This window comes from Neolamprologus multifasciatus, chromosome 7 (assembly GCF_963576455.1).
Source record: "Neolamprologus multifasciatus chromosome 7, fNeoMul1.2, whole genome shotgun sequence".
NCBI lineage: Eukaryota > Metazoa > Chordata > Actinopteri > Cichliformes > Cichlidae > Neolamprologus > Neolamprologus multifasciatus.
Genome location: NC_140445.1, coordinates 25,247,770 through 25,270,701, shown reverse-complemented (window position 1 = coordinate 25,270,701; position 22,932 = coordinate 25,247,770). Strand labels below are relative to the sequence as shown.

At 40.5% G+C, this 22,932-nt stretch overlaps 3 protein-coding genes across 12 annotated transcripts; 1 reads left to right on the top strand and 2 right to left on the bottom strand.

Annotated features, from left to right (window-relative positions):
- The first annotated feature begins 349 nt into the window (after positions 1-349).
- On the top strand, positions 350-9,807 carry slc20a1b (solute carrier family 20 member 1b). The gene is made up of 10 exons (XM_085166754.1): positions 350-686; positions 896-1,036; positions 1,649-1,734; positions 2,016-2,112; positions 5,409-5,528; positions 6,745-6,999; positions 7,128-7,758; positions 7,853-8,038; positions 8,169-8,253; positions 8,439-9,807. Exons 1-10 carry the CDS (start codon positions 350-352, stop codon positions 8,592-8,594), a joined length of 2,094 nt encoding a protein of 697 aa, XP_085022880.1. The 3' UTR covers positions 8,595-9,807.
- Positions 9,808-10,888: 1,081 nt separating this feature from the next.
- LOC146514377 (uncharacterized) lies at positions 10,889-13,940 on the bottom strand. Of its 10 annotated transcripts, none has more exons than XM_085166759.1 (13): positions 13,812-13,940; positions 13,607-13,660; positions 13,476-13,502; positions 13,225-13,275; positions 13,097-13,132; positions 12,993-13,013; positions 12,872-12,907; positions 12,728-12,766; positions 12,573-12,605; positions 12,467-12,481; positions 12,233-12,271; positions 12,107-12,139; positions 10,889-11,267 (listed from the first exon to the last, which is right to left on the bottom strand). In XM_085166759.1, exons 1-13 carry the CDS (start codon positions 13,864-13,866, stop codon positions 11,254-11,256), a joined length of 453 nt encoding a protein of 150 aa, XP_085022885.1. In that variant the 5' UTR covers positions 13,867-13,940; the 3' UTR covers positions 10,889-11,253. The 10 variants fall into 10 exon arrangements, with proteins under 10 accessions (XP_085022885.1, XP_085022886.1, XP_085022887.1 ...); XM_085166760.1 differs by having other exon boundaries at positions 12,728-12,763; XM_085166761.1 differs by lacking the exon at positions 12,467-12,481.
- A 1,916-nt stretch (positions 13,941-15,856) lies between these two features.
- pcyox1 (prenylcysteine oxidase 1) lies at positions 15,857-22,897 on the bottom strand. The gene is made up of 7 exons (XM_085166755.1): positions 22,650-22,897; positions 22,295-22,439; positions 20,605-20,811; positions 20,356-20,530; positions 20,058-20,269; positions 19,814-19,966; positions 15,857-19,715 (listed from the first exon to the last, which is right to left on the bottom strand). The coding sequence occupies exons 2-7, from the start codon at positions 22,413-22,415 to the stop codon at positions 19,045-19,047; spliced, it is 1,539 nt and encodes a 512-aa protein (XP_085022881.1). The 5' UTR covers positions 22,416-22,439; positions 22,650-22,897; the 3' UTR covers positions 15,857-19,044.
- Between the last annotated feature and the right edge of the window lie 35 nt (positions 22,898-22,932).

The following is a 22,932-nucleotide window of genomic DNA, read 5'->3' as shown; positions in this document are numbered from 1 at the left end:
CTCATCTGCAGTCACAGTGGCACAATGGCTGGCTTTTCTTTCTGCTTAATCTCTCGGCACCCAAAGGACAATAACAGATCCACCAAAATTTTAGGATAGCAATAGTTTTTCACTGTACCTCTAGTTTACTTTAATTGTTTTCTGGTTAGATCCAGATAAACCCATTACAAGTTTGCACTGCTGAATCCCACAAATTCTGTTAAGACAGGTGGGCCTAAAAATAAAGCTAATTATTTATTTACCTCTATATTTTACTAGCTGCTGTTTAGAAAGATTTATATAAAAACCTATTTTGTCTGGCATTTATTCCTTTAAGATTGTGAATCAGTTCCCTTAAAACTTACAAAAAATGTTTTCAACAACTGCAACAGTGCTGACCACTGCCATGGTAGCCTACACACCTCTGACTGAGTATGTGTGGTTGCTGGTTGTTGGCTTTATCATTGCCTTCATCTTAGCCTTTTCTGTCGGTGCCAATGATGTTGCTAACTCATTTGGTACAGCTGTGGGCTCTGGAGTGGTCACTTTGCGTCAGGCATGTATTCTAGCAACAGTGTTTGAGACCCTGGGGTCTGTGCTTCTTGGGGCCAAAGTGAGTGAAACTATTCGCAAGGGAATCATTGATGTGGGCATGTACAACGGCTCTGAACATGTCTTGATGGCTGGATCTGTCAGTGCAATGGTTGGTGAGTATCTGCAGCTTATCTTTCATGTAATTTGAACTGTCGGTCAATGAACCCTGTGGACAGAGCATTGCTTGTAGAATTTAAAGATGTCAAAATGCATTGGAGTAGTGGTGAATCTGGTTGTAGAATATTTTTGGTACCAGTCTTAACTGTATAAAAGCTGAAATTATGACACCATGCAACTAATGTCATGAATGTATTCTGGTTAGGTTCTGCTGTGTGGCAGCTGGCTGCTTCCTTCCTTAAGCTCCCCATCTCTGGAACACATTGCATTGTTGGTGCTACTATCGGCTTCTCACTGGTTGCCAAAGGGCAGCAGGGCGTCAAGTGGCTTGAACTCCTACGTATTGGTATGTAACCAGTCAACTGACATAGAAATTCCCTTTAATGGTTAGCTGAATTTCATCACAGGCATTTTAAGTATATTTTATTAATGGCGGTGTGTGAAGACTCTTACAGTGTGATAATACCATCCCAAATCCAGGTCAGTAATCAAGTATGTTCATGAATGGCAGGTCCAGCGTTTCAGCTAAATCCACATTCAGACATGGGAAGCATTCATTTTACAAATCAATAGTGATTTCCACCACTTTATGTTGGACTTTGGGAGGAGGCAGTACAAATAGGGAGTGTTATTTGATAAGGTCCTATGATGACTTGGAGAACAATAGGCAGTTTTAAAGGGTTGTTCTAGAGTTCAGTTTGTTGCCTGTGGGGTGGGTGTCTTTCTTTCTTCCTTCTACCTTTAGTTTTTAGTTTCTATGAATCATGCTCATGTAACTCTATTTAAATAAACACACTCTTTATTAAAAATAAGCTGTATAGTAGGAGTTAAATGAATTTAGGATTTTTTTTTTCTACTGTTCTTTGACAAATTCTCTCATTACTTTTCCACTGCTTTGTAATGCTCCCATTTGTGTTTGGATTTATTTATCTATTTATTTATTTATTTATTTGTGCAGTTGCTTCCTGGTTCCTGAGTCCCCTGTTGTCTGGAATAATGTCAGCCGTTGTCTTCTATTTTGTGCGCAGGTTCATCTTACAGAAAGTAAGTCTCCTTTTATCAAAATTGTGGATACGCTCGGTTAATGTAACATTAGAAGAGTGAAGTTGTGGTTTAAGGCTGTTTCAACACTGTACTGGTCCATCCCCAAAATGCAATTGGGAAAATGTTTATTACATGGCAGGAAATAAGCTACCGTGCTTTGAAGCAGTTCCTTATAGGAACACATGGTTCAGATTTCCACTGTGCTTGTTGTGCCTTGAAATGTAACCTGACAGCAAGATGAGGCAACTTGGATTTCTGAACATTCTATTTTCTTCCTGTAGGAAGACCCAGTACCCAATGGCTTGAAGGCCCTGCCTGTCTTCTATGCGATGACAATGGCAATCAACTTGTTCTCCATCATGTTCACTGGTGCTCCGGGTGAGTATCATTGTTTCATTTTGCTCTGCATGCCTGCCCACAGCCACAGCTTAAAATAAGCTGCTCCCTCAGACAGCCGGATGCCCACACATATTCCAGCCTGAACCAGACTGTTTACCATTTTCACAGAAGCCGTGTTTATTTTAACATGTTTTTTTGAAGCTCTCTTGCTTTGTGGTTCTATGTGGGTCATAGCTGGCATGAAGTTTTAGAGTGGAGCACAACAGGGAGATGGAAATAAGATTTCATTTAACTCCTGACATCACTTCAGGCATGCAGGAGGAAAAGAGAAGTAAAGAGTGTGCTGTCAAAGTTGTCTGCTGCTAGTAGTTGTATTATTGCTCTGAATCTGTGTGGCAATGCTCTTAATATTTGCTGGTTTTTGGTTTACCAGAAACTCTTTATTAAATGAGCCATTTTCGCTCCTTTTGTTTTCTTCTCTCTGCAGGGCCTAACAGTTCCAGATCTTAGCTGGCCTGGGCCATTTAAATGACGGCTACAGGCCAGAGTTTGACCAGATCTGGTGAGCTGATGTGTGAATGCACATCAGCACACTAAGAAGAGAACACTTGCACTTCCCACATAGACAGTAAACCCCTGGTTAGTCAGGCACAACAGTACAGTCATATCAAGTTCACCACACGTGAAATTGCCATCTGCAATTTCTGTAATGTCTATAGATTATGTTTGATTTTGTTTTTAAATATATTCACAAGACAAACTAGCATTCATATACTCCACATGTTGTACACAAAGACAGGTCATAATACAAACTTTGGCTCATTGTAAAAGTAAAGTAGACCAGGTTTTACTCCTCAGTTGTTTGTCATTGGCCCAGTAACACAAATTCATCACTGCATTTATAATTAACAAACAAAAAAAAAACATTTAGGTTTTCAGACCTATAGTCCAGGCTTGGCTTTGGTTACTATACTGCTCTGGCACCCAGGACGACAGCAGCGCATTATTGCTGATGAATGCACCTTAATGCAGCAACAGTATCTGCAGCTAACTGAGTCAAGTGTGTTTGGTTTCCTGTGACATTCCCTGATCTTTATGCTAGCTTAGTGGTGAAGTTGGATACCAGACACCCCACAGCACATTCCTATGCTCAATATAAACACCAGTGCCAGAGACCTCAAGTCAGCATTTGGGCCAGAGAATTTAAGGGTCAGCTGACGGTCCTGTACAGATGAGGCTCAGTGTGACTTCATTCCTTCATAAATCATTCAGCTGCTGTCACTGCATTGCAGCCCCATACATTGTAAAAGGGAGACGTACCCTAAAAGCCAACTTCATGCCATTCAGTCATGAAGACAAATGAAGTTCAGGTAAAGTACTGTTAAGCCTTCAGAGCACAGATGCTGAACGCAATTCCCTGTTTATGACGTTTGCTGAATCTGCCCTAAATTTTGTCCTCGTTGCTGCACGTCACTCAATTGTTCGCACCTGCTTTATACACAAGTCTAAACAGAACCGTGGCTTTTTTTTTTCTTTTTTTTTAAATTATTATTTATGTATTTAAAGTGTCAGAGTGACAGGATATCTGGACCCCTCATACCAGCCTCAATTGATAAACTTCCATCTTTTGTAGCAGGGCACAAATTTTCTGCCTCGATAACCCACTGAAAAACAGTCACTGGATTTAGTTACCATGGGGGCACTAAACAATTGGCATCACAGCACGCATGACTTGTTTCAACCTGAGCCATGATCCTGAAACAACTTTTAAGCGATTGCTATAGTCAACTCTTGTGTAACAGATTTTAATTCATTATGAGGAGTTACAAATGTCCTTAGTGCCCTAAGGACAGATAACCAAAAGGGTTCTTGCCAAGTGACTCAAACTCCTCCTTTAACTGTCATTGTAATTGAGGTTGGTGGTGTACTGCATGTACAGTACTGGGAGGGGAGAAAAAAAACAAACCTTGTTGTTGTGTAATGCAGGCCATGGAATATAGGTTTCTGCAAGGGTTTTGGAACACAGCTGTGGTTAAATTTCATTTACTGTCCAGTTTCAGTCATCCCACTGCATGCTTGTGGTATAAAGTCACTTCTTTCTGTAAGAGTGTTAATCAGACTACAGAATGCAGCCCAGCTTTTTAATCTATACTACTTTTTCCTTTAAAAAAAATAAAAAATTACCATCCGGGTGGATAATTTCCATCTTTATTCTGTAGTTTTAAAATCCTGTTTGATATCAGATGAGTTCCTGTTTAATAATGCATGGCAGTACCACATGTGTTTGGATGTCTCTAGTAGTGAGTCAGTGTACTCAGTCCTAGACAAGACTTAACTGTTAGGAGTCAATGTCCACTTTTTCCTTATGCCTCTCCTGTCCCAAAGGGAGTGAGCTTCCATTGCGTAACTAAATAAACATGAGTTAGGTGCTCCACAGTCTCATGCTGCAGCGTGACTCAGTGCACTGTGTGGACTGTGCCCTCAAACAAACACAGTAACTGAGACACTTATCACCTCCCCTTAGCCCTCATTTCCTTTTCTTCTCTTACACTTCCTAAACAATCCATATCTTAGTGGAAGTGTGGCGTTTATGGCCAAGGTCATGTCCGGACATTCAAACAAGGTGGTAGATTTTTAGTTGTTTTTTTTTTTAATTTATTTTTATCCACAATTTGTTTTTGTCCCCATGAAACTGCTGACTTTGTGTATGATATGGATAACTGCTTCTCCAGGGAAATGTAAATGGTAACTTTCTGCCAGCATGCATTGCGCTACATCTTTGTGCTGCACCAGGTTTGCTGCAGTGTTGGCAAGAGGATGCCTTCATTTTTTACAGCAAAGTGACCTAGTACAAGCCCCCCCCCCCCCTCCCCCTTCTTTTTGCTTTTCTTTTATGCTACCCAAGTTATGTCTCCTTTTGAGGAACTCATTGTTTCTGTGTAATTGTTAGCTGGGCACTTTAAGGTCATGGTGACATTGGTGTTGCATAATTGTTCATGTCTGGGGGTACACATGCTTTCCATTTTTAACTACGTGGCACAATGAAGCTATGCAGTCACTGAAGTTGTTGCAGAGTACTTGAGTACTTTCAAACATAAGTGCCATTAATGAATGAAAATGAAACTTCATTGCCCTCATAGGACCTCTTCTAGAGGGGCTTATGTTTTTACATATTTATAAAACTGCTGTTCTATATTATATTTTAATGTTGGTGTATTACTTTGTGTGGTCTGCTAGAAAAGGTAGCTCCTGCTGCCTAGTTGTTTTGCTTTTTAAATGTGCCTTTCTGTTATTTGCTTTTGTTTATATCTGCGTGGCACTTGGCGATCCTCCAGTGCTGGGATTTGACATGATACCTTGGTGGGGCATCCTGCTCATCTCATTGGCCTGTGGTCTGCTGACCTCCATTGTGGTTTGGTTTATTGTCTGCCCTCGCCTAAAGAAGAAGATTGAACGTAAGTCCCATTTTTGCCAATCTGACTCACTGTTCAACTCCACGTGACTCAGTTTCCTTACTTAAGCCATTGGACAAATCATGACTGGAGCGTTGCACTGCAACTCCGCCTATCGAGTGTGGGATTATATTAATCCAGAAAATGGAGTTCAGGGATATATTTTTCACAATGGATTCGCTCTAATGAAAATAATGTGAAAATATTGTCTTTGCTTTAATCCAGGATTATAGAATTAAAAACCAGAGTAAACTCTGATGCATTTGCATCCGAGTAGTGTGATTTGGTGTTAAGACATAACCATTCGTTTTAACCTCCATGAATGTATTTTTGGCTCACTCTGTTATCTACAATGCAGTTCTTCTCTTTAATGACTCATAGGTTTAGTCTCTCCTGGCATAAGTTATCTTTTCAGGTTGATTACAGAAAAGCTGTGTCTGATACAACCTATGACTTAGGTTCACAAATATTGCCTTTTATTACTTAATAGAACTCTAAATGGTTCGTTAATGACATATTTGGGGAAAATTGTGTCTCCTAAAATGAGTAATAACTTTTTTTGAAGAGAGGGTTTGCTCTCTTTTTTAAAATGTAGTTGACAGATCCTTTATTTGTCACTTCTCTCTTGGAGCAGCAGGTTTATCTGACAAGGCATAAACTGCCTTGATTCAGTAGACAGGCTGACTAATTGGGTCATAAGGATTCACTAATTGGTCTTTACCTCCTCGACTAAAAATAAGCCTGCACTGACTTTGTGTTGACGTGGCATTGGCAGTGCATTGGGAGGTGTGTTTGAGGGGGACCTATTGCTTCAGATCCAGCAATGACCAGTTTGGATGATGCAATCTCACCAGGACACACTTAGATTTATTGAACAAAAAATAATGGCACTGAGTATCTAGTTCACTTTAAAGCTACAAAAAATGTCATGTGAGCCTCGGACATTTAGTTTATTGTCTTTCTTAAGACAACATAATAGTGGTAATATGAATATGTCCTTTGTAATCCTGTTAATCTGATCCTGTGAACACCGGAGTCCACCCTTGGACACAGAGATCTTTATATTTACAGTACAAAGGGTTTTCTGACTTTAAGGTTATGCAACACTTGGACTCCCTACAGCTGAAGGAAAAACGTGCTGGGTTAGGATGTCTCTGCTATGCTAAGTATATGTTTGGATGCGATCCAAATATTCTTTATCCAACTCTTGCCCTAATAGGAGATATCAAGTCCAGTCCCACTGAAAGCCCTCTGATGGAAAAGAAGGAGCTTAAAGAAGCCCACTGTCCAATCCTGAAGCAGGCATCTACGCCAGCTGCCAATTACAACTCTGCTGACCCTCTTCCTGCCCCTGAGGAGCGCAGGGTGGCCTTTGACATCGGAGATTCAGATGAAGCCGACAGCAATAAGGAACACAGGGTGGCCTTTGACATCGGAGATTCTGATGACACAGACTACAGCAATTCAAATGATGGTAAATATGCCAAAATACAATACGTTTTAAAAATCTTTGTCATCTTAAAATGACCGTTGCTATAGATATTTCATAATAATTTTATGATTAACTTGCAGATGATTTTATGACATTTCTTTTTTCTCCAGCCCCCGCACAGGTTCAATCAAACAGTAATGTCCATTTTAGTAACCAAGCCCAAAGCAACGGTGCCTCCCCAAATGCTCAGAATCAGGTTCAATTCAAAAATCATGTTCAGTTCAACAACAGACCTCCACAGCCACCAAGTAATGGTTATAGCCAGTACCACACAGTCCACACAGACTCAGCCCTCTACAAAGACCTACTGCACAAGCTCCACCTGGCCAAAATGAGCGACTGCATGGGAGAGGGAGGCGACAGACCTATCCGGCGCAACAATAGCTACACCGCCTACACCATGACCATCATTGGCATGCATGACAAGCATAAAGAAGGGGACTTCCGTGCTTGTGAGGATGGCAACAAGGCTCCAGGATCAGGCAGTCAGGAGAGAAAGCGACTGCGTATGGATAGCTACACCAGCTACTGCAATGCTGTGGCAGAGCACACAACTCCTGAAGGTCTGGTAGAGGGTGATGTGAGGCTAGACATGGAGATCAAGGATGCAGGTAGCAGCCAGAATTCCCTGGATGATGAAAGGCCTGAAAAAGACAAACCAGAAGTCTCAGTCTTGTTCCAGTTCCTTCAAATTCTTACTGCTTGCTTTGGATCCTTTGCCCATGGAGGAAATGATGTTAGGTATGGTTAATGATATCATATCAGACAAGTGTGTGGTGACCTGTGTTTCTTTGCCAGATTGTTAATACAACAAAACAATTTCTCCACTCTGCAGTAATGCCATTGGACCTTTGGTAGCTCTGTGGTTGGTTTACGAAACAAGCAGCGTGTTCTCAAATGCACATACACCCATTTGGTTACTGCTGTATGGTGGCGTGGGTATCTGCGCTGGACTCTGGGTATGGGGTCGCCGGGTGATTCAGACAATGGGGAAAGACCTCACCCCCATCACCCCCTCAAGGTAAAGACTCAGACAGTTCATAAGTTGTTTCTTCAAGTCACCAGAACCACATCCTCCCCAGACATTACTGCTCCTTACATTTGAGCTGCTCAGACACATCCACATGAGTTTTTTCTTTCTCCTCCTGCAGTGGTTTTAGCATCGAACTGGCCTCAGCCTTGACTGTCGTGGTTGCTTCTAACATTGGCCTGCCTGTCTCCACCACCCACTGCAAGGTAAGCTGGTCAAACACTGTGGTCTGGGAACTCAAACGAGCGATGAGGGAAGAGACTGTTTCATAAGAGGGAGGCTTGAGTAAACAGTCTGGTAGAAGTTCCACATGTGGAGCAAGTTTCTCCTCAATAAAATGTCAAGCATATGCATGCACAAAGATCATTTGACTGTTATTTATCTGAAATAGGTGGGCTCTGTGGTGGCAGTAGGTTGGCTGCGCTCAAAGAAGGCAGTAGACTGGCGTCTGTTCAGGAACATCTTCATGGCGTGGTTTGTGACGGTTCCCATCTCTGGTCTGATCAGTGCTGCTATCATGGCTATCTTCGTCCACGTCATCCTGTGAGCATTCAGCTGCACCCCAAGCAGGGGGAGGAGAAAAAAACGCTCCGACGTGCACCCGGAGAGAAAAGAGTGAAGTTTGAAGGCCAAAATATATCGCTTACCTCTGGCCAACAACTTTATAAGAAAAAGGAAAAAAAAAAAGTTAGAAAGGGTTCGGTGACATGTGCCTGTGGTTCTTGGCTGCATCATTTTCAGACTATAACTTGCTATCTGTTCCATTTGGGTCACATAACTTGTAGTTACGACCTTTTTCATTTCTTTTGGCTTTCTTTTTCATATCTCATCATTCTGTAAAGAGTTAATCTTAAATCAACTGTTTGTAATAATTCATGTTCTTTTTACTTTGCGGTTATGTATGATTATTATGTACAGCCATTTTTTTTATACATTAGGCAGGAATGAACAACTTAAAATGCAGTATTAGCCTATTACAGATGTAACACTCGAGTCATCACACATGCTGGAGACTGATTCAAGAAAAATAAGAAGGCAGTATTTAGGTGAAAGTGTTTCGCTGTTTTAGAGTAGAGTTTACAGCCGGTTTTCTTTCAGCTGACAAATTAGGACCCTTTTGTTGTTAAGAGATCAAAATGTTTTTCACCTGTTTGAGCATGTTTTTCTACCGTGCTGGATGACTACAGCTGAACATTATGAGGAATACTACGTAATTGACATAAGCCATCACACTAGTAAGAAATGGCACAGCCCAAATTGGTAGTTGGTGAGTTATCGCTCTGCGTCTCCAGGTTGGGACTTTCTGTTCTTGATCAGTGCGGAAATAACAGATCTGTTGAGAAATGTCATTTCTGAACATCAGCTAGTGCAACAACGTGTTCCCAAACATTACCTTAAGTCTGTTAAAACTTGATTGAATCGTCCCTAATGGTTTAAGCGCTCTAGGTCGGCTTCAGCCTTGTTTTTGTAGTCCACATTAAGATACACTTTAATTCAGTTTGCCTGGACAACTAGGTTTTCCCGCCCTTCCTCTGGATGATACGTGATGAGGAGCAGGAACGTGAAAACTGGAAGTTTATTGTGTGCCCAGTGTGTGATTGACTGCAGTAATGAATGCATTTCACAACCTAGATGCTGTAGCTGCCTTAATTGTTTTATTTTCCATTAGGTACCAAAGAGTTTTTGTTTTTAAGGCATATCAAGATGTACTACTCCACATTTGTGGAAGGAAAAATGGAAATAAAAATTGAAAAACAGAATAGTTGTTGAACTTGTCTTTGTTGATCTACAATGAAGGGGACATTACTGCAATGTGTATCAATACAAACACAGTATACAGCTACTGATATCTGTACAGATTGTTTTATTTTTAATGAATTTCCCCTCTTGTGAACATCTCTGGATGGTCTTCAACACATTTAAAATATACCCCCTCCCAACTCCTTTTTAACCGCATTTTGACAATTGGTAACAAAAAACAAATATCTGCTCACTATTTTCTGAGATTAGGTGCTTCTGGTGTGTGCAGCAAGATGTCAGAGATATACCAGACTGTGGTAATGGCAGCCATTTACTTTGCTGCCAGTAGGATCAACAAACTAATCGAAAAGTTGGCCAGAATCCAGGGGCGTTTGAGTTGCTGAGGGACAGAAGGTTGCAAAACTGCAGTCTGTCATAAAAAACCCGTCGCACCTGCTCCATTCTGCACTAGAGGCAGCAGGGTTCATTCTTCTTAGCCAACCCCACTGCTGTAGATAATGTTTGAGGAAATCATTCCTGCCAGTCTCTGCACAAAATAAACAGAAACCTGTCCAACAGCTGTCCTGTGACAGGTGAGCACACCTCTTAAATTGATAGTGTGCATGTTGTTTATTAATGCCGTTGGCATTCTAGAATTCTCTTTTGCACATACTTTTTTTTAACTAATTTTTCTACTCGTTGTGTCACTTTTATATCAAATTTTGCACTTCCTCACATCACAAGGCCTTCAGTATGGGCTTGTAGTACCTTTAACTCTATCAATCACCTGTTTCATGTCTTGTTTTCAAACACATTTCGAACAACATTAACAGCATTTCTAATTCCAGACGTGATAAGCTGTTGGAAGGCCTACAGTAAACTGACCATGTTCAACCCCAAAAATGTAAGGGCCTGGACCATCTGGATGATCCAGTCCTCCTTCGCCTCAGTGATGATCAGATTGCTGCATGTATTCTTAATTTTATCGCTCACACATCAGGTCACAGGACATTGTGGCGTGAGCTGTAGTCCTTATTCTCACTGAACTTGGAAAAAACAAAAACTGAATCTAAATACTGAAAAGCTACAAGGCTACACCCATTTCATTTTAAAAGGTTATATTTATTTATCCGCAGCTACTCTTGTACATTGTTCTTTATTTATGATCACATACAATGTGTCCTTTTATTATGTGCTTGGCTCTCTGAATTTTGACACATGTTAAGTACACTGTTGATTAAGGAGTCAAATTTCAGCCTGAAGGTAAAATGACGCAGCATTTTCTGAGCTGCAATCTTGAAAAGCACTTTGTGTTGCGAAACAGGAAACAGGAAACAAGGAGACGGACAGGTTATACAGACAGGTAGGATGGGTCCCTTTTTTTTTTTTTAATTTACTGTAAGCTCGGGGTAGTTTGCACACTGCATGATGAGCCAGTGCTGGTATCCACGTGCTGCTGTGCCCTCTCACTCCAGTGCATCTGCGACACAGGAACAGATAGAAGAGATTCCTTTACGCCAGCTTTACACTGCAAACACCGCAATTTAGTAGTTTTCCAGGCCTATCGACATGAGGATACCAATCATGAGGCCTGCTCTCCCCTCAACTACACTCAGTCTTTTCAGACCAGTGGCTGGAGAGATCACCCTTATTAGAGAACCTTACACCTAAATAACTGGATCAATTTTAAAACAGTCATTTTAGCACACTTTCAGGACAGGGACAATGCATCCTTGGTCCTAAAATATCCACAAGTATAAATCAAGCACAATAAGCAGATGTCTGGGGACAGACGTCTCCGAGTGGCCCGGATTCTTGTCCCAGATTTATCACATACAAGGAGGACTCTGTTCAAACAAACAATCCTAGCATCTTATTTTTGAGGTCGAGCAGTAAACCCGTCTCTGTTGTGACTCACATACCTCTTCAGACACTTTGTAAACTGTTAAAAAAAAAGTTTCCCCAAACTGCCAGGCTGTAAACTTGTAATTGCACTTGAGGCATTTTTAACTGTTGTTGCACAAACATCTATGGAGGGTTGGGTTTTTTTTTTTATGTGACACTGTTTAAATCCAGCTGAGACTGGCTCTGTCTGGCTTTGTTTTTGCACTCGCCACTCTATTGCACAACCTGCAATTTAAATTTAAAGTTGCACACAGCAGTTTACCACATCTTGCCTCAGCAGGTACTTTTGAATCAAAAGAAGAAGAAAAAATGTTGCTCATAGTCTTTGAGTCAGGCTCAATTTACTGCATGATAAACATTAAACAGCTCGGGATACTTTCACTGTTTTGTGTGATTCATTTTACACACTGTTACCTTGCTCCTTGGTTGAATCCTGAGTGTTTTCATCTACAGAGGAGAAAAAGCAGGATTGGAGATTGACTGAAGGTAGTCGGGGTGTTTAATTCAAATGAATTTTCAGTCTTTTGATTTTGATCTTACCCAAACTCGTCACAGCCTCAGTTACAACCTCATGGTGTTCTAGGAAAATATTCAAATAAAAACACTTCCTGTTTTTATTTACCTCTAAACAAGCTTTAAATACATTTTAAAAAGACACTAAAAGCACACAAATGGTCTTGGCTTTGTGGAAAAGTCACAAGCTACTCATTAGCTCCAGGCTCAAAGTGTATTTGTGCAAACTGTTGTGGTGTAATAAAGATTTACAACACTTACCCTGCCTTTGTGGCCCTGTCAACATTAATAAAAGCAGACTTTAACACTAGTGTAAGGACAGGAGCTTAAATTACACTGCCTAAAAAAAAATATGTCACAGACTCACCATCTGCGTCCTCAGAGGACTCAGACTCTGCCTCTGTGTGAAAGGGGACAGGGATTGAATTATGTGTTGCATGTCACTGTGCTTTGAGCTGGAGGTCTGCCCTCTGCTTTGCTGCCACCCGCAGGCTCACGATTGAACTGTAAATCCTCTCTTACCTCCTTGACCTGCAGCATCAGAATTTCCACCACCTTCTGCTGGAGGAGGATTTCACAGTTAAGTACTGCTTGTTGACCCTCAGGTAAAGAAGAATCACCTGCTTGATGTGCTTTTTGTTGTTGTTGTTGTTGTTTTTTACACACCTGCGTTGGCATCCTGAGAGTCCACGCGCTCCTCCACTGATGGAAACATGTTAACAGGTGATGAAGGCGTTTAACTTAGCGGTCAGTTCAGGTGTTCGTTGTGTAATTAACTGGAGCTTACCAGAGTGATCCTGAGCGGCCTCTGAGAATGAAAGACAGCATTACCACCTGGAACTGGATCACTCATTAAAAGGTTTAAGTTAAATATTTTTAGTCTGCCCTCACCGAGGTAGCGGGAATCTCCACTCTGATCTTCAGTAGCTTGATGGAAAAAGGCGAAAAATGAGTAATCACAGTGGGAATAAATATTTCCTCATTTATTCATCAAGGCCAACTTTTTGTATTAAACTTACCATTCATGTGAGCTTCCTGGTTTTTCTGAGCAGCCTCAAACTCCATCTGATCTTAAGACATGAAGTAATCAAAATTACAAAAGTAAGAGCCGAGAAACATCACACAGAAACGTATTAACAGTTAACTAAGACAAGGGCAAGCCAGTCTGGGTTATTTAGTGGAATATACTACATGATCTTAATTACTTTCAAGCCACTTTTAATGACCAAGTGTCCACTGTGAACACAGAGGTGCTCTATGGATACTGTACCTATTTTCTGCAGCTCAGCTAGCCCATCTGCATGAAAAGACAAGAAAAGTTTGCAGCAATGCATATGCTACCAACATCATCTTTACTGGTTATCATTATCATTATTCTTATTCTTATTATGAATCCCTCACCATACTTTGCAGCTTTTTCTTCTTTCTCTGCAGACTCCAGAGATGCTGAGAGCACTAGAAGCCATCACAACATTTCATATATCTGCTCTCTTAATAAACATCAGCAACTTCAGGTTTCTGAAGAGCCACATTCACACATACAAGTATGAAATCTAAGAAAAACATGATAACACAAAACTGCATCTTAACGCTTTATTCCTCTTACCCGTGTGAAATGCTGCCACAGCAAGGAAAACAAACAGCGGCACTGGAAATCTCATCTTGTTTTTTCTCTGGTTGTGAAAGATTTTTAGGGGGGCTTGTCTCTCCAAATATCGTATATGGGGTTGTTGCCACTTTGCAGTCTTTTATATCTTCAGTGCCATCACATGTTGCGCTTGGACAGGCGGCTCTGGTACCATTGTCCCTCCCTACCTGAGGGGACAGCTGGGTGGCACATCTCAGCACAGACGTATCCTTATTCCGTCTGTCAATGCCACCCATTGTTGGCCCTTCAGTCACACGGACCTTTATTTGGGATGTTCGAGGGGGAAAAATATAGGGACTCCGTGTATCCGAGCTGACAACAATGTTCGTTTCCCTTTTTACGAATGGAAATGATTTCATCGAGAATACTTGGCTTACAAATGATGGGTCACAATGTAGCCCGGCAAGACAATCCCTCAATTAATCTCACACAGATCAAAGCGATCCCAATCTCATGATTACAATGCAAACTGATGCAGCTTTTAAACATTTTAATCCTTAATCTGTCATAAAAAAAATGAGCTGCTCTTCAAAACCTCGAGATCAGACGAAAAGCTGAATTTTAAATGATGAATTTTAAAGATTTATAAGAGCAAAAATAAGTTGGAAGACATACACAATTATAATTACTTATTTAACCCCTGCATTTAACTGAAAATAGCAAATAAGACAAACGCCAATTTTAAAATATACTATTAATATTAGCTAAGATGTGCAAATGGGATTGGGTGTGAAAAAACTAATCTGATTCTTTGTAAGTAAAGATGGGAAGGGGTTGCTTCTTTAAGTGGATCAAAAAGCAACAATAATTATATTTATAAATAATAACGGGAGAAAAGATTAAGCAAATACAGAGAATGATGGTTATCATATCAGAGGAAATCAAGGGAGACACAGTTTATGCTGACAGGTGGGATGGCGCTCTTTTTGTTTACCCGTTGTAGCTCACACTCTGCACGTGCTGCTGTGCTCACTCACTGCAGTTAATGAAATGGGGACAGGCAGGAGATATCGTGTTACACGAGCATCACGTTGGAAATGCACCACACCTCTAATAGTTTTTATATGACTCACTTGTTTACGGGCAGTTAGGACATATGATTGTAGTGGCAGATGAAAGCAAAGTGCAGCCTAATCTATTCCCTGAAAAAGGGGAAGAATTTACTGCTCCTTTTACACCAGCAACCCAACAAAGTTCCTTTATTTACTCTGAGTTTCTAATAACAGATAAAGATGACCTTTATTAGTGCATCAACAGTCTTTGACCTAAATAAGCTAGTCATTTTAAAAATGAAATAAACACTTGCTGGTGGCAGATGAGCTTGTCTGAGTATTTTAGAAACAGCTGATCTGCTGGGATGTTCCGATCTGCTGGGATTTTCCCGCATAACCATCTCTAGGGTTTACGGAGAATGGTCTGAAAAAGAGAAAATACTCAGTGAGGGTCAGAGCTCTGAGTGAAAATGCCTTGTTTATGGCAGAGATCAGAGGAGAAAGACTGCTTCAAGATGATAGGAAGGAAACACCAATTCAAATAACGACTTGTTAAAACCAAGGTGTGCAGAAGAGCATTTTTGAATGCAGCTCACATTATACCTTAGCAATAGTAAATTGCTGCCTGGTCTGATGAGTCTCGATTTCTACTCTGACATTCAAATAGCAGGGTCAGAATTTGGCATAAATAATAAGAAAGCATGGATCCATCTTGTATTAATAGGTCAGGCTGCTGCTGGTAACATGGAAGATATTTTGTTCACACTTTTAGGGTCACTTAGAAAAATCTGAGGAATGTTTCTGAATCTGAATTAAAGCATTTCTAAATATAAAAGGGGTCCAACAAGCAAGATCTAGCTAATAAAGTGGCATGACATGTTGACTTTGTACTTTTTTCAACTTAAATTTAAATGATAGCCAACTCATTGCCACGTGTTTTATCATCAATATTCAGAGCACCCCAACTTTCTTTCTATTTACAAACAGATTTATTGAGAAATACTACAAACATAATTTAATTAGACTTTTATTTTGAAGCTGAAGAGCAAACACACACACACAAAAACAGTACCAGTCGCACTGATCACTTTACCATCATTGGAAACACTTTAGAGAAATACAGTTTCAGTTTGAGAGTTTTCAGCACTGTTGAAATAAAAGTAGAAAATTCTTTTAATCAGTTAAAGTGCATAATACTAATAATATTTCAACTACTTTAAAAAGAATCTAGAGAAAATGCTTCTAAAGGTTCTTAGGAAACAATTAGTAAACTACATTTTCTTTGTCCCAAAGTAGTTAAAGAACATGAAAGCGCCGTAGGCAGATACAGTATTTCTAAACAACATGACATCCTACAAATCACAGGTAGAGAATCATTAAAAAGACACAGGAAGAACCAAATCATCTCTTAAACTGCAACTAAAATTTAATAAACACATACGCCAATTACCCTGCTTAAGGCACAATCATAGTTTAGATTGATTCTTACACATGTTATCTAGTGTGTAATGGGTTTAGACTGTTCGATTGTAGTCACTGTGGGACTAACAATGAGTCACAACTGACATCAATGCGATTTACTACAAAGAAAGTGTCTTGGTGGCACATTTGTTGCTGACAGCTGCCAGTACCCACTAAAAAACATACAGTAGTCTGCTGAGGAGGTAGAAAGACTGGAAATCCATCCATCCAGGGACATCAGCATGTTAGTAAACACCACGTGCAAGAATTTGGCTAAAGGGAAATGACAAGCTGACTTCTTTCTCTGTACAGTACACAGAACAGGAGCAACACACTAAAGAAAATGACAGAGAAACACTTGTGTGTCTGGCCTGTAGTGCAGCATGGTACACAGTGATTGCACAATTCAGCACAGTGCAGTTTTGTTTTAACATTTAATGTGATTTGTGTTGTGTTGCTAGTGATGCCTGTGGCTTGTGATGCAGTTGATCTTTCTTTCTTTCTCTGCCCACCCCCCCATCAGTGATGAGAACAGTGTACTGCCCAAGTTAACTTCTGTGATCTGGGAAAACATCGCATTAAAAAAAAAAAAAAAAAAAAAGTAGTCAAAACAGCCAGAAAGCATCTGAAGAAGTATTTTTAAAAGGAAAATTAAACAATTTAGAGATTTTTTATTTCATATTTTGTTTATGGACGTTATTTTCAATAATTTTGTCCTGCTTTTCTTTTCTTTGAGTATTTTCCTTTTAGTAATTTTAGCATGTGTGGAGTTTGCATTTTCAGTTTTAACACCCCCTGTGGGTTAGAGATCACACTGCAGGTAGTAGTAGTATAGTAGTTTTACACTTACTTATGTGTAATAGTGTGTTTGTATGTTAGGTTAAGTGGCAATTCTAAATTGGTCATAGGTTTGTATGCAAGCTGGCTCCCTGCATCCCTGAACTGGATATAAGTGATTAAGACCATGAATATATTCACATTACCTAACGACAGAGTGCTTCACTTGTTTTCTGTGGCTATGCTAGCACCATATAGGGACAGGGATAGCTAAGTAGGTAAGAGTGGTGGCCCCATTATCGGTCGGGGGTTTGAATCCATTGAACGGCTACCCTGAGGTACCCCTGAGCAAGGTACCGTCCCTACACACTGCTCCCCGGGCGCCCAATGGCTGCCCACTGCTTCACTGAGTGAATGGGTTAAATGCAGGGAGGAATTTCAATAAAGTATACATAACATAATTGTAACAGTTTCCTGGATTTTGCATTTCAAGGACCACGGGTCAAACTCAAACCTGGACCGCTGCTCTCCAGCCATGTTGCATGTAGTTACCAGTCTGTGGTTGCCGAGCAGTTCAGTGGAGCACACTGAACTAAAGAGGCAAACCCCTAGATTTTGCTTTTTTGTCCTTCTACCACAGAGCTACTGTTCTTCCTTTTTTGTAAACTAATTTGAAAACCAAATGAGAACTCTATGACCGCCTGTAAATAGAACATCTTTGTTATACCATACCAACCTACAATTATCTGAAGTAGTTACATCATCCATGTGCAATAAGTGATTAAAATAATGATAGAATTGTGATGTGGGTAAACTGCTGGCTTGTTTAACTCCATGTTTATTGTCAGATTTTGTTAGACAATGTTACCTGCAACTAAAGATTATTTTCAATATTTTAGAAAATTATTTCAAAATTACTTAAGAAATTGGTCTGTGCATTCATAACAAGCATGTTAGACTGTAACACCACATTTGCAGGATTATCCAAATCATAAGCAGGAAAATGTTACTTTCTAGAGTCAGACCGCCAGTATCCTTAGATGCATGTGGAAATTTAAACATATTAGTCCAGTACTGAAGTAACTTTTTTCTTCAATAGATCATAATGCTTTCAGTGGTTTGGTCTCCCAGTACGTGTCTGACTTCTTCAGTGTGTATAACCCAGTCAGACCTCTCAGGTCACCAGTGGTGGATCTTTTAACTGAATTAGATCCAAGAGTGCTGGGGGTGCTTCCAACCTCAGCACAGCATTCACAGCTGCCTGCTGACCTGAGGTCAACTACAACTGTGTCTATACTCAAAAACTCAAAACCTTTTTAGTCTCACAGACTTACACTTAATGACTGTGTGTCAACTTGTATTTTATTTCTTTGTAAAGTTTGTTTTGTTGGGTTTTTTTGCCTTAAGGCAATGTAGACTTGCACTGCTTTTTATTTTTTTATCTTAAACGCATTGAATTGTGTAATGAAATGTCCTTTATAAATGAAATTGCCATTGCCAATATTAATCAATTGCTACTGGTATCTCGCTATAAATGAAGGACTCTCTGTATGTATGTGTGCTTCATCTATCTTGTCCACTGTTTATCCATTGGTAGGTGTATGTCTGGGGATTGGAGCAACTGCAGTGCCAAACTTTACTGTGTCTGAATCTTTTTGGGGATCCCATGCATAAAATATATCCAAAATATAAACATTAATTTAAAAAAAGACTGGCATAATCAAATGCCTCATTTGTCCACACACACAGGTATAAAATTTTTCAATAATGTAAGACAAATATTTCCTAGATAACTAGAAAAGCTGAAACCACTGATCAACTAAAGTTGCGGCTTTAGTGTCACCATGCTCCCACAGATCAGTATTTCCTCTGGCGACTACGATGTTATCTAACATATAAAAATGAGCTCGATTGATCTTATTTTATTGCTTCTGATTCTACTCTCAAGTAGTTCTCACTTTTCAGAGTTCTCCTCTCAGGCGCGTGTGCAGGTCTTCCTGGTCGATCTTGCTTTTTTGTTCGTGCCAGTGGTGGTGTGCCAGCAGGGCCACGTTCCTGGCAGCGATGGCGCTCATCTCCATGGCACTTGCTGCCCACTCCACAGCATTAAGGTAGTACAGCCGGTTGTGCAGGATGAAAGGAGGGGTCTTGCGGTGCGGCGGATGGTACGCGGGGTATGCCAGCCATTTGGTCTCAGCCACCGAATCATAGGAGAGGAACATGTTCTCCAGCTGCTCCTGAGACAGTGGCTTTTTAGAGAACACCTTCCAGACATTAGCTTGGCTAGCAGGGGGGCGCTTGTAACCTTTGGGGATGTGCACAGGATCCAGAGAGCTCAGGCTGTTGATGATGGAACCGTTTGAGTCTGTGGTGAGGACATCAGACACGGTGAACTCTGAGGCAGCTTCAGTGGTCCCCAGGTAAGACACGTTGAGCAAGCCGTGGACAAGAGTGGCGACTGTCTGGTGGTAGTGCCCGGGGTAGTGAGAAGGGATTGGAGGGGAAAAGCCTGAAAATGTGACGTCAGATTTCCCCCGGTGAAGAGGCGTTGCTACTATCACAATATCATAAAGGGAATGTGCAGCTCCTGATTGGTCAACATAGTTAATCTCGTATAAACTGACAGGGGTGCCTGAAAGTGGGACATGAAGGGATATCAGGATGAAATATGAAGAATCAAGAAAGAGATAAAGGCCGGATCTATATGACAGGAAGGAACGTTAATAGTACCTCTCTTGGATGGTCGAACTTTCACTGAAATGGAAGTGACTCTAGCAGGGATAAGCTCACTTTTGCTGTTGTAAAGAAGTCCAGAGCAAACTTTCTTATTGCCTCCATCCACTGCCCATAGGCCTGAATCTGCCCCTGCTAATGACACCGCCCCTAAAAACAGGACATGCCCACTCCATTTCATCAACCAACAACCAAAAAAAAACGGTGCGATCTGTGCTAAATCACAGGTTTTGTAACATACCCACAAAGCCATTGATGCGGACACTCTGCCCATAGTTGACACGAGTGATCGGTGCAACAATGTCATTGATGAAGACCTGAGAAAATCCTTCTCCCATCATGGCTTCTTCCAGGGTCTGATTCATCAGAGTGAGGAAACTATCACCTCCCATGGCATGCAACAGCCTCTCTACGGTGGAGAATGAGTAGCCAAACTGCTGGTACTGGTAGATTCTGTTCAGAAAAGGATTTAAAGATAATTAAGGCAACCTAACAGCAGTGAAATTTAGAAGCCACCAAAAAGAAAACAGCATCCTCACCTCATAAATTTATCCAGAACAGTCTCCACCCACATCTGCATTCGAAGAAAGTTCAACCCGTATCGCCAGAGCATGCGGAAGAAATTTACTATGAACCAGTCGCTCTCTTCGAACAGGATGTGCTTTCCATCAAAGATTGCCATTTTAGAGGGGACGTCTTTTCTCTGAGGAATACCTGTGAAAACATAAAGCTACAATTTACGCACTTCTTATCTTTAATCCAGGTGGTTTAGGGGATGGTAAATTTACCTAATTTATCAACAAAGTGCTTCATATGTAGGTTCAGAGGATGGATAACTGAGCCTCCCGTTTCGTATTCATAATCTCCAATCTTCACCGTCGCAAGTCGCCCGCCAACACTGCCGTCTTCGAACACGTCGATCTTGACCCCAGGTCCAAACTCTTGCCTCAGGTAATATGCTGTTGCTGCGCCGCCAATTCCTGCTCCAACCACAGCTTTAAAAGAGAAGTGACAGGAACGTGAGCTAACATGAATTAACCTGCACATCTTTCAGATTGAGGGCTCGAGGACAATCAGAAAGTTTATTCCTCCTCCCGTTCTACCAGCGCTGGAAGGGATGAGAAGTACAACAGCTAAAAAGAGTGGAGAGGGATAATTCACGTTCTGACTGTCTGTAGTGGAAAAAGTGTCATAACAAATGTAGGCTGAGTATACAATGTAAGTAATAATAACTTGAAGTAAGTATAACAGCATAACTAAGTTATACTTCAGGGTCACCTGATTCAGGCCCAACTACAAGCTTTACCAAAAAAAAAGAGAAGTTTGAAGCCTCGTCTCAAATGTAGACGAGGAGAAAGTGACAGATAAGGGTGCAATGTATTTAACAAGAAAGCGCACGTACACTAACACTAGTGCAGTGAATCATTATGCTGTCATTAAGAGTCACCTTTCAGTCTCACTCTGTTCTTCCCAAAACTGGAAGATAGAAAAAAAAAGAAAAAGATCTTTGCAATATTTATTTTGTTCCATCAAGGTATAGTAAAACATATTATGATTAGTCTTCTGTTGATTAGAATGCAATGTTAAAAAACAAAAACAAGTCAACAAGTTTAAAATATGTGGAGGAGGTGGGTAAGCCTTGCAGTTAAATCTAATCCTTGAATATTTGACTTATAAATAAATATAACCTCACTGTGGCATACAGTGTATTGTAGATCAATGCATTTTTTTGATTAGTAATTACAGAGAAAAAGGCAGTTTTATCATAGCTTTTTATTAACACATTCACATCCTGCTATGAACTTCTGGGACAATCCCACGTTCTGAACCACCAATGAGACGACTCTCCATTCAACAGCTCTGAACAAAAGCAGAAATACCCTTTATTTTCATGAAACGGTCATTTTCAGCCTGAAAATATTAACAGATTTTGGCACATATTATCATCACTCATCAGGGAGTGAAACATGACCATGCCATGAAATAAAATTTACTTTAGATTTAGATTCGATTTACTTTTTAAAATTATATTCGAAAACAGAGTGCACTGGTTTTCTTTGGTGGTTTAGCCTGTTAAAGGGAATCCTTATTATTTAAAACCCAAGTTAGTTTGTCCAGTTTCTTTAGAGAAATTGGAAGTGGGGGACTATGCATTAAACTGGCTGTTGTTTGTGAACAGCAGATGAAATATGTTTGTTAAACCCCTTAAATTAAAGATCATATCCTGACTGTTTGATAAAAAAAACAAAAAAACAAAAAACAAAAACAAAAACAAAACATTGTGCTGGTATATAGGGGCAAAATTATTGTTCAGTTAGTCGTGGAACTAACTGATGATGAAACAACCAACAAACCTGCCACAAAGATAAGTTTAAGAGGGCTGACAGAATGAAAGTACTTCTCTGCCTTCTAAAGAAGCTGAAGAGTGACAGAAAGCACGAGTTTATTTTTATTTATTTTTTTGCCTTATTGCCTTACCTATCTTCTTAGGCTGTTCCTGCAGCTCTGGGGCTGAGGCTAGACTTCTCCTTCCTGTGTGCCAAAGCCCCAGGAATAGCAGCGCTCTCAGTGACAGGGTTTGTAGTCTCATTGTGGGCATCTACAGCTCTGCACTAAGAAGCATCTGCAAAGGAGGGCGAAAACGTGAGATACTTGAAGTGCCTATCAGCCTTGGTCAAAGGTTACATTCAGGGCCTCAAAAATAGAACAGCAAAGGAAATAAAGGCACAGCTTTTTACACAAGTGAAACTAGCATTAACACACGCACCCGACTTAACGTTTTAAACCTAAAAGAGAAATTACTAAGGGGTACAGGGCGCTTTCGAGGACTTACAAATTCAGAAGTCAATGGTGGGGAACTACTGTTGGTCCACAAGTAGCCTTCAGAGTGTCAAGCTTCAAAACAAGTGTAAAAACTCGTTTTAAAGCTCACTAAAACTTTTGTCAGACTGCTTAAATACAAGACTGAGCTATTCACAGAGGCCCCTGTAAAACCCACACGAAAACTAACTAAACTAGTTTAACGGTTGAATCACGTCTGCCCACCCTGAACGTCGCTAATTATTGAGACACACTTCCGGGCACGGTTGCGTTGAATGTCACAATAAAAGCATAGG